Here is a 10,980-nt window from a genome sequence, read left to right as displayed (position 1 = left end):
TTGTTATAATTCGTTTTCCATAATCTCAATATGTATCATTATTGTTTCACATAAACTCGGTTTCTGAATAAAATTGCTTGGCTTAAATTCTATGAACCTATTAAAAGTGAAAGTTTGAAGAAATTACAACTTGCTGAATACTAATAAAAGTGTCACCATTCATCAGTAATATCACTAGTGTGAAAATGAAAAAGCAACTTTAAACATGGAAAAAGATGAAGCAATTACAACATGGGTGGTGAGTGACTTTATTATTTCAATAATTGAGATGTCAATAATTTCAACCAATTATCGTACGGATCATTAATGATATACGGAGTACAATACTTGAATGGTCTTTGTTATCACCCCATTTTCACCATTACTACTTTTACTATCACTCTTCTCCTTTTTCTCACACAAATTTCTGCAATCAAATCAAAAATGGACGTTGGAACAATCCTTTCTGTTGCTCAAACTTTCCTGGCAGCGCTGGATTGTGATCAGCTCAAAAAGATATGCTCCATCGCTAAACTCGATCAACTTCGTGACACTGTCATAAGAATCAAAGCTGTGCTTAAGGATGCTGATGAGTCCAAGCAAGAGTTGTCTGACCAAGATCAGCGCTTTATTGAACAACTCAAGGAAGCTTTTTACGAAGCAGATGATCTCTTGGACGAGTTTGTCACTCTTGCTGAGCGCAATAAGCTCTCTAAGGGTATCAAGGATCGTGTCCTTTCTCATATTACCAAGTTTGGTAATGCTTACAATACGGCTCAAGGAGTTGACAAGATCAAGAATAAGTTGGATTCTATTGTTTACAATAGTCAGTTCAGCTTAAATATTGATCCTAAGCCTATTAAAGATCGAAGACTCGAGACCTGTTCTTATGTGTACGAAGCTGATATCATTGGAAGAGAGCTTGATTTAGAGAAGATTGTTGGTGTGTTGCTTGATTCTAATGTTCAGAAAAATGTTTCTTTCCTTTCTATTGTGGGGATTGGTGGGTTGGGGAAGACGGCTCTTGCCCAGCTTCTGTATAACGATGTGAGAATCACAGCTGCATTTCCTGTGAGGCTGTGGACTTGTGTTGCTGATGAAAATCAGGAGCCACTAGACGTAAAAGGGGTTCTTGTTAAGATTCTAGCTTCACCTACGGGGCATATGATGAATGAGGGTTATACCATGGATGGGTTACAAATCCAACTTCGAGAAAAACTTGCTGGAAAAAAATTCTTGCTTGTTTTGGATGACGTGTGGACTGAAAATCCTAACTGTTGGCATAATTTGAAACAATTTTTGAAGGGAGGCCAGAAGGGAAGTTGGATTGTGGTAACTACACGTTCTCGGGAGACAGCACGGATTATTGGAGATGGTTTAGTGCATGATCTGCAAGGCTTGTCGAAGGAAAATTCATGGTGTTTATTTAGAAAAGTAGCATTTGGGTCACATCTCTTAGACCTTCCTGAAGACTTGGTCAAAATTGGAGAAGATATTGTAGAGGAATGTGCTAACGTCCCTCTTGCAATTAGAGTGGTGGGAAGTCTTCTCTATGGCCAGGATAAACAAAAGTGGCTTTCAATTCAGAAGATGGGATTAGCAAAAGTTAAAGAAAGCCAAAATAGCATCATGTCTATATTGAAGCTTAGTTACTATAAGCTTGAATCTCCATTAAAGAGTTGCTTTAGCTACTGTGCAATTTTCCCCAAAGATTATGTGATGAAGAAGGATACATTGATAAGGCTTTGGATGGCACATGGCTACATCCCATTGGATGATCATCAGAGCCTAGAAGATCTTGGCGAGGAATATTTCTCAATCTTGTTGCGGAGATGTTTCTTCCAAGATGTGAGCAAAGATGAAGATGGTAATATTAGGTCATGTAAGATACATGATTTAATGCATGATCTTGCTCAACAAGTTGTGGGAAAGGAGATTTGCACAGTGGAAACCATGAATGGGGATTTAGACAAAAAAGTTCGTCATCTCTCTCTTATTAGACTTATAAAAAATTTCTCTTTCACTAATAACCAGAGACACCTACGTTCATTTCTTAATGCTAATGACCAAATTTCATTATATTCTTGTAATAATGAATTCAAGATTTGTGTGGGTGCATTAGTAGGTAATTGGAAGTATTTGAGGGCATTGGACTTGTGTTGCTCAAGAATCAAGAGTTTACCGGGCTCAATAGGTGATCTGATACACCTGAGGTATCTAGACCTCTCATGCATTGTAGATTTAGAATTTCTCCCAAGATCTATTACAAAACTATACAATCTCCAGACTTTAAAGTTAAGTGGTTGTAAAAGTTTGAAAGAATTGCCAAAAGATTTGAGCAAGTTGGTTAAGTTAAGGGTCTTGGATTTACATGGGTGTGATGGGCTGAGGTATATGCCAAGGGGCATGTGTAAGCTGAGTTGGCTCCACACTATTAATGAGTTTGTATTGGGAGACATGAGTTCAAGTAAGAACAGCTTACTTGAAGGATTGGAAGATCTAAAAGCTCTAAGTAACTTGAGAGGTTCTCTTCACATCAAGGTTCGATATATGAAGACAGGTTATAAAACAAATGGTGGAAAGAAAGGTGGGTGCCTGGTGAACAAGGAACATCTGAAAGAAGTGTTCATTGATTTCTGGCAGAATGAAAGAAAGGAGTATGAAGAAGCAGTGATAGAAGAGTTGCAGCCACATTCTAATCTCAAGACCTTTATTATGAATGGATATAAAGGTGTGAGAATGCCAAGTTGGGCAAGGGACAATTATAATCTTGTTAAAATAAGATTTTATAATTGTGAGAAATTGCAGCATTTGGGACAATTAGGACTTCCTCAATTGAAAATATTAGAGTTGTATAATTGTCCAAACCTAACAGCTAGTTTTGAGTGTCCTGCATTGAAAAAGCTAGAATTAATTTCATTCAATGAAAGATTGAAAATAATAGCTAAATCAGGAGGAGAGGCCTCATCTTATGAAAATGGTCTCAATTTAAGGGATGTTGAAATCGACAATGTGGCATGGCTCAATTCGCTGCCCATGAATTCTTTTCATGAAGTTGCCAAACTTGCCATAAGTAGGGACAACAAGGTGGAAAGTTTGGGAGAAGCTATGGAGGTGTTTCGTAGCTGCTCGGCTTCTCTGAAATACTTGTCAATTATTGGTTGCAAGAAATTGAAGAGTGTAGTACGTGGAGGTTTAGAGCATCTCTCTGCCTTGGAGATGTTAAGTATTAATAATTGCAATAATTTGAGTGAATCAGAAGAAGTAGAGAGAGTATCCTTTTGTCAATCCCTTCGCACATTGGTATTGAGTTATCTTAGTGAGATGGTAGAAGTGCCGAATTGGATACAGTACTTGTCTGCCCTCCAAACCCTTCATATTAGTGGTTGCAAAAAAGTGGAATCAATGCCGAATTGGATGTCCAAACTCACCTCTCTTAGATTACTTGAAATCAGTGATTGTTCAGCACGACTGCAAGAAAGATGCCAAGAATCAACCGGAGAGGACTGGCCCCACATTCAACACGTTCCTTCCATTTATATCCGGTGATTGTTAGCTCCTCTGGTTTGATAATGATCAGGTGAACTTTTTCATCTCTGTTGTGAAATTTGTGTAACCAATCAAATAATTAGTGTATTTCTAGACTTAAGGATTGCATTGCTGTTGTAAATGAAGAAGAATTACTAATTCTTGTTTTCTATTATTTTCACAATCCTTTTTGCACACCACCTATTTGATGAAATGACTTATTATACGGAGTACTACAAAACCTCAGCTATTATAGTATTAATTTTTCTTACTCCTACCAAATCACGAATCTATGATGAAATGGGTTCTTGAGATGGATTAATTATATAGCCTTGTGACATACTACTAATTAAACTAACAACATTGTCACCATTTTAAGTGATGTTCTTATTATAATATTTGAGAGTGACTTGAGAATCTTGTTTTTAATTATTATGTATTGATGCTCTGGTTTTTCTCATGAAGGAAATGGTGTCCAGGAATCATGTACTTATATCTCAATCAAGGACCCTGACTCGCTATTTTCTTGAAGACGGAGTTGCTACATTCTCCCATCAGAAAATTGTACTAATAAACCACTATCCAAATGTTGGTGCAATCTTTTCATTTTTCTTCTTTTCCTTGTAGATTGCAATATTGTATGAGATTATGTCATAAAGTTTTTCTCATACACTCTTGTGTGATTATGAAACAGTTGAGATGCTGATGAATTTACTTTATAATTCTTCACACTAATGAATTAAGTCATTGTAGTAATTTGCTTCAATGGGTAAGACTAACCCAACTCATTATTTGCTTGCTGTTATCATTCTTACAACCTGAAGGTCCATGGGGTTCGTTTTGTTTCTGAACCAGTAGACCTCACACTGTTTCTGAAAAAAAAAACTCATATTGGATATGCAGCTGTGTTGTGTAATGTGGACATTATTAGATTATTTGATTCCACTAGTGAAATCGAGTCTCTGCCAGCTTTATTAGGCTGTTAGTGTTGGTCAGAGGCATCAGTCCTGCCTATCGTGTTTTTATTTTGATGAGAAGCACATTGCACTTATAGTTTACTCATAATACTGACAGTGAGAGGTAATAAGCAACAATCCCTCCAAGTCTCAGAGATTTGAACTCTTGTGAGGTTTCTTAAAAACACCTACATAGTATGAGCAGCTTCTTAAAGATGAAGTCAGGAGAAAATACTCAAACAAACAGTATAAGGATCGTAAGGAGAAAACTACATGACACTAGTACGCTACAACAAAGCATCCACAAACATTAACAAATGCTTCAGTACAGTGAGGCTTCTAGCCTTGCTTCTTATAATTTTCAACATTAGACATGTTAATAACCTTATAATCATCAATAACTGAATCATACCCAAGTCCACGCATTGTAATGTTATTTTTAAGAGCAAAAGGTGAGATAGGCAACTCCTTCATGGCTGTCGTAGTGGATTTACTAATAACCACGTCTTAAATGGTTCATCATGCAGCAATATCAACCTATCACAAGAGGCAACATTACTCCTTTCGGTCTGAATATAAATGCGATCACTGAGATTAAGCTTGCTAGCAAAAACAGTGATTTCTTCACTCCTGTAGAGGGCATTTTTAAAATGGACAGAATAGAAAGATGAAGCAGAGTCATTGGAAACAAAGAGGAGTGATTCTTGTGTTGTTGGGATATGTTTGATTCTATCTAGGTGTGTTTTGATGAAATGGGGTTGTGAAAGAACAGACTTCCATGGCTTCGACACACACCGGGATCACCCGATTGATTTTGAAGGTAGACGGGAGAGTATGTTGACAATGATGTCTTGTGGAAGCACCTCCATGTATGCTGGTGATTTGAACTTTTTTGAATGACAATCAGATGCTTCTGATTAATCAGAGCATTTAATGGAATGCATCTAATATCAATTCCCGGTGTTGTAAAACACTTAAAATAAGAGCTGCAAACTTTCACTGAAACCTTTTACATTCCTGCTATGTTCCAACTGCAACTGTCCGTCCAACTGCAAGTGAGGACCGTCTTTTGTTCACATCGCTTGGTAAGTTATATAACTCCGTAACATATACTCTGTACTAACATTGAAATTACTCCGTATTAATTTTAAAAGATACAGAGTAGATAAATAAAAAGTATGAGAAAGTATTTAAATATGTTTAGGTAATTACTCGTACCAAATTGCTGAAAGTTGGCCTATTTACTAAATTACTCTAGTTATATTAATCATTTATTGGCTGACTTCAAATCATTGTTGAGACTAAAATTTGCATGTCAGTTACCCTCCCCATATAAATAATTTAATAAAAAAAATTCATAACATAGGATAGTATGATAGTAATGATACTAGCTCATAATCAAAAAAGTTTACAACGAATATATGATAGCATGCTTCCCGTGAATTGCACGTACATATAACAATTCATTATAACAAGCCGCAAAACAAGTTGGTGTGTGCTCATATAGATAGCTGATATAGTAATACACATTATATAAGACAACATTCTGCTTGAGTAACATGTAATAAAGCAATCCTCCAGACATCACAGCACTTCCCCTCCTCCAAACTTGGAATGGTACTGACTACACAAACTTTTCCTTTAAGCCTGATCTTTTCTCCTGCTGCCATTTCCTGGCTTCCATAATTGCTGGGGTTCGCATACTTGGAGTAGTTTCACTTTGAGGAAATAAATCAGGAAAAAACCAAAAAAACAATTATAACAGGCAATTAAGTAGACATTGCTGTCAATTATCAGGATCAAAATTATACAAAGCAGTTTACCAAAAGTTCCATTGCTGTCCACTGTAAGAGATCTGACATGTTTTATCAATACATTTGGTACTTTCCTGGTCAGAGAAAGCATCTACCTACATGAACATACAACTCCAAATTGAAATGTCGCAAATTAGATGGTATAACTATCATCACAGAATTAAATGTTAAGCAAACTGATCAAAAGACTAAATGCCAGACAGCAAGAATGACTGAATGAGTAATAAGTTGATTCACTTAATTGCTGCCCTGCAGCCACTGTCCAAGTGTCCAGTACCAATTATGTATGTGATATCCTTAAGTATGCTTTTAAAGTATTTGCATTGCTATCTTGTTAGTGTAGCCATACAAGTTCAAATGTTAGAGATCATAGATCTAAATATCTAATAAAGACAATAAGTGGGGGAAAAAAAACAGAAAACAAAACAAAAATTGAAGAATAATGAAAGAACAGGGAGGAAATTGTCAGGCCTAATCTAGTAGAAAATGAAAGATAATGTAAATAATCTTGCATATTATTTAGTTCGTATATTGCTAATGCACCCCTAACCCAAGAGTCCTTTTGTATTTATTGATGTTTAATCAATGAGAAAGGTACGGCAAATACTCTTACATTTTTATAGAAAAACGTTTACAGTCCCCTTAGGCCAGCAGAAATAAATGCACTTTGTTTGCACCAATTTAACAAAAATAAAAGAAATTTTAAACAAAAGAATAGAGGTCATTGTTTTTACAAAAAAAAATATACTTCGTATATATATAAATTTGTCAAGTGCAGAATAATGGATATCAGGCATTGTTTGACAAATAAATTTGCCAATTGGCCAACTGTAATGTTGGTTTCTAAGAATAAAATTAGTGACATAATTATACATTAATAAAAATAGACAGATTAATAAATTAATAAATACTTGAATAATCACTAGAATAGGGCTAGCCTACTCAATAGCTTTTCTAGCCAAAAATGGTAGCTCATTTCACGTTTTACCAGCATACGGCAAAAAATCCTTTATCTATTTGCAAAAACCTAGAAAAAATGGTTACACAACAAAGACATGATATCAACTTTATTTTAAAAACCCTGAATAGGTACATGTCTCAGTGTCTCACATCCACTTGGTGGAGTGACTATCTAAAGCACTAGAGCACTACAACCTTGGCTACGCATTACATCCTCAAGCGTCGACAGCCTAAGAACCTAATATTCTTATACACTGTGATAGGAAACAAAATCAATTAAAATAGTCCCTCCCCCCGCACCCCCTCTCCTCCCGGGTCTACAAGATAGAGGCTCAAATCTGCATCCCTCCCCCCCCCCCCCCCCCACCCCAATGGTCTACAAGGTCAGAGGATAAATTCTGCATCCCCCCCCCCCCTTCTTCATAAGGGCACCTAACCCTCTTATAGCGCACTACAACATTGTACAACTCTATGATCTGTAGTCTTCCAGAAATAATCCTGGTTATGAGATAAATTGACAGCTAACCCAACCCTTGCTACTTCATATTAGCTTGAAACTTAACTGCTCAGCCTTTTACGCACAAGAGCCCAGAGCAACCATCTTCTAACTCTGATAATCACATAGTTGAGTAATATATTTCCTCCATAAAGGAAAATTTGCAACTTATTATATATATTTTTTTTATGTTTTCTATAAAGATCAATCCTAAAACAAAAATGAAATCAAAAAAATATTGCACTTCATCAGCTAGATTCCAATGACAATCTAATACATTATTCTGTTATTGAAATAGCTAGATAATTATTAATCTTCTGCATTTAAAGAAGTTTATCTAACTAACATAGAATTTACAGAAGTTTTTCTGTTATCGACAACATATTCTTTCATCTTCCAGGCAGCATTTACACATCCATTGATTATGACCAAAAACTTTGAAGGAAACCCACAAACACACCCTCCAAGTGCTACAAGACAACAAGCACAACAGTTGTCCAACCAAATTCAAACTCAAGCTTCTCTCCATCAACCAAACAAAGGTGTGGCACTTTGAGAATTGAGAAACTTATCTTCCTGACCTAGACTAACAGCATCAACGAGCTAACTGTATTACAAGGGATGCAGCAACTGCTTGTTACAAGACTCTTCAATCTTTTCCTATGTCTAAGGAACAAAGAAAGGATCCTCCACATACGTTTATTTTGTTTCTTTCATTGTCAAAGTTCAAAAAAAAAAGTGCACATTATGCAATATATGGCCTTAGCAGTACAGAGTACATTAGCATACATCAGAATATATTTGTGTGATTTAGGAAATCAGAAATCTTAGCAACAATACACTTGAGCTACCCCCCCAACCTTTAAGAGAAATCTCAGAATTACGTATTGAAGAAAGGAACTTACGAATAAATCACCTACGAGGGCCGAAAAAACCAAGTTTACATACATGAGGGCTAGCTACTAGCCAAACAACAAGCATCCATTTGACGACCAGAAAAACCAAAACAATGCAAGAGAAATGCAGCATAAACACAAAAAGGAAAAAATAAATAAATAATTGTTCTACACAAAACTCCTCTATGACAAAGTAAAAATACTTACTTAGTATTCTTCAATAATCCATAGCTTCAATATTCTAAACGAGGCGAGACAAGGCTAAACATCTCAGTACAATCAGGTTTATGCTCATTATCAGAGTCATAATACGAAAGTGTAACAACCTTATTATCATCACTAACTGAATCATACCCAAGTTCATACATTGTAAAACTAGCATAAGGATCAATAGCATACCGCGAACTCGGCAACTCCTTAATCTCCCTCGTTCGACTCGTTGTGTTTACCAACAACATATTGCTTTCCTCGTCACAAACAATGACTAAAACATCACAAGAACACACATTATTAAAAAGGGTCGAACCAAAACGATGATCATCAAAACAGAGCTTAGTAGAAAAAAGGTAATTTCGTCGAGCAGGTGGTGGGCATTATTCAACTGGGAATACAGGGAATTGTATTCCTCTGAAATAAAGATTAGTGATTGTTGTTGGTTAGGAAGATGTTTGGTTCGATTGAAGTGGGTTTTTATGAAATGGGGTTGGGTTAGAAGAGATTTCCTTGGTTTTGATGAAATCGGCCAATGGAATTTGCAGGTAGTCGGGAAAGTATGTCAAAAAATATGATTTCTTCTTGATGGACATATTTGTAAAATTCGGTGATTTACTTAAAATTGGATAAGCTCCCAAGATTTTATATTCAGAATTTGATATAACTAGATAAAACCCGTGCGATGCACGGTTTGTTAGTATTTTTTTTAAAAATATTTTCATATTTACGTAATTGAAATTGTTATTATATTAGTTTTAAAATATTAGATAAAATTTCTAATCTCAAAAGATAATATTTTGTATCTAATTGATTTAAACATTAAAATCTCATTCGTCAATTTTACTTACGTGACATTTGAATTATTTAATTGTAAAAGAAATTAATAATCTCTTATTTAATTGGCTACATCTTAAATTTATAATCTTACATAGCGCGCTAAGAAAATTAAATCCTACGTGGCTCTCTAAAAACTCGGGGAAAAACTCCCCTTTAAATATATATATTAGATATTTTTTAAAAAAATATTTTCATATTTATGTGATTGAAATTGTTATTATATTAGTTTTAAAATATGAGATAAAATTTCTAATCTCAAAAGATAATATTTTGTATTTGATTGATTTATATATTAAAATCTCATTCGTCAATTTTACTTACGTGGCATTTGAATTATTTAATTGTAAAAGAAATTAATAATCTCTTATTAATTGGCTACATCTTAAATTTATAATCTTACATGGCGCGCTAAGAAAATTAAATCCTACGTGGCTCTCTAAAAACTCGGGGAAAAACTCCCCTTTAAATATATATATTAGATTGTATAAACTACTAATTTGAAGACCTTGAAGTTTGAAATACTTTGAAGTACATTTTATGTAAGTTTTGGTGGATTCTTGAGCTTAATTTGAATAAATACGTTTTGTTGTTGTTGTTGTTATTGTGAGAGCCACAGGCCTACAAGGCGGGTAATGAAAATCGATCCTAGAATCTCTACAATGGGGAGAGAAACTTTAACCCATTGAGCTATCCCTCATTCCCTCACTCTCATAAATACGTAGTAGTAGTTAAAGTTAAATCGTACATAATTACTTATGGCCTTGTTCACTTGTCTTACTTCATCCGGAGTATTTTTTATGAACTTAAATTGTTTTTACTTTTAAATTATTTTTTAAAAAACTTAAATCATTTTTTTTGAATTAAAATTATTTTTACTAATTTTTTTTATTATATTACTTCTTTAAAATAACCGATTTTTACTAAACTAATATTATCAATATTATTATTAAAACTAACACGATCAAATTTCAAACTGAAACTGTTTAACTGCCTAAAATTAACCGACCCAATTGAGAACCAAACCGATGAAAAATCGATTTTTTGAAATCGAAAATCAACCCGAACTGTATTTTAGTAAACCCAAAACCATACCGATTCGAATAATGTTAAACCGTATAAAAACTGAACCCATTAACGAACCGAACCAACTTCAAACCGAGCTGAAATAAAACAAAATCGAAAATGAACCGAACCGTTTCTAACCCGAAACCGTTTGATCCAAGATAAAAACCGTTTACACCAAACTGCAACCCGTTTACACTAAACCGTGTACAAAGCGAACTGTTTATAAACCAATTTAT

At 34.8% G+C, this 10,980-nt stretch overlaps 1 protein-coding gene across 1 annotated transcript; it reads left to right on the top strand.

Moving 5' to 3' along the window:
* Positions 1–268: 268 nt before the first annotated feature.
* Positions 269–4,268, top strand: LOC145556294 (putative disease resistance protein RGA1). Its single transcript, XM_081617946.1, has 2 exons — positions 269–3,559; positions 3,973–4,268. The coding sequence occupies exon 1, from the start codon at positions 307–309 to the stop codon at positions 3,526–3,528; it is 3,222 nt and encodes a 1,073-aa protein (XP_081474072.1). The 5' UTR covers positions 269–306; the 3' UTR covers positions 3,529–3,559; positions 3,973–4,268.
* The last annotated feature ends 6,712 nt before the right edge of the window (positions 4,269–10,980 follow it).

Source organism: Chenopodium album, chromosome 8, assembly GCF_948465745.1.
Source record: "Chenopodium album chromosome 8, dcCheAlbu1.1, whole genome shotgun sequence".
NCBI lineage: Eukaryota > Viridiplantae > Streptophyta > Magnoliopsida > Caryophyllales > Amaranthaceae > Chenopodium > Chenopodium album.
Note: the sequence above shows the minus strand (reverse complement) of the source record. Positions and strands in the feature narration are given on the sequence as shown.

Bases quoted from the DNA above. Each gene is read 5' to 3' on its own strand.
- LOC145556294 (XM_081617946.1), top strand. From the start codon at position 307: ATGATATACGGAGTACAATACTTGAATGGTCTTTGTTATCACCCCATT.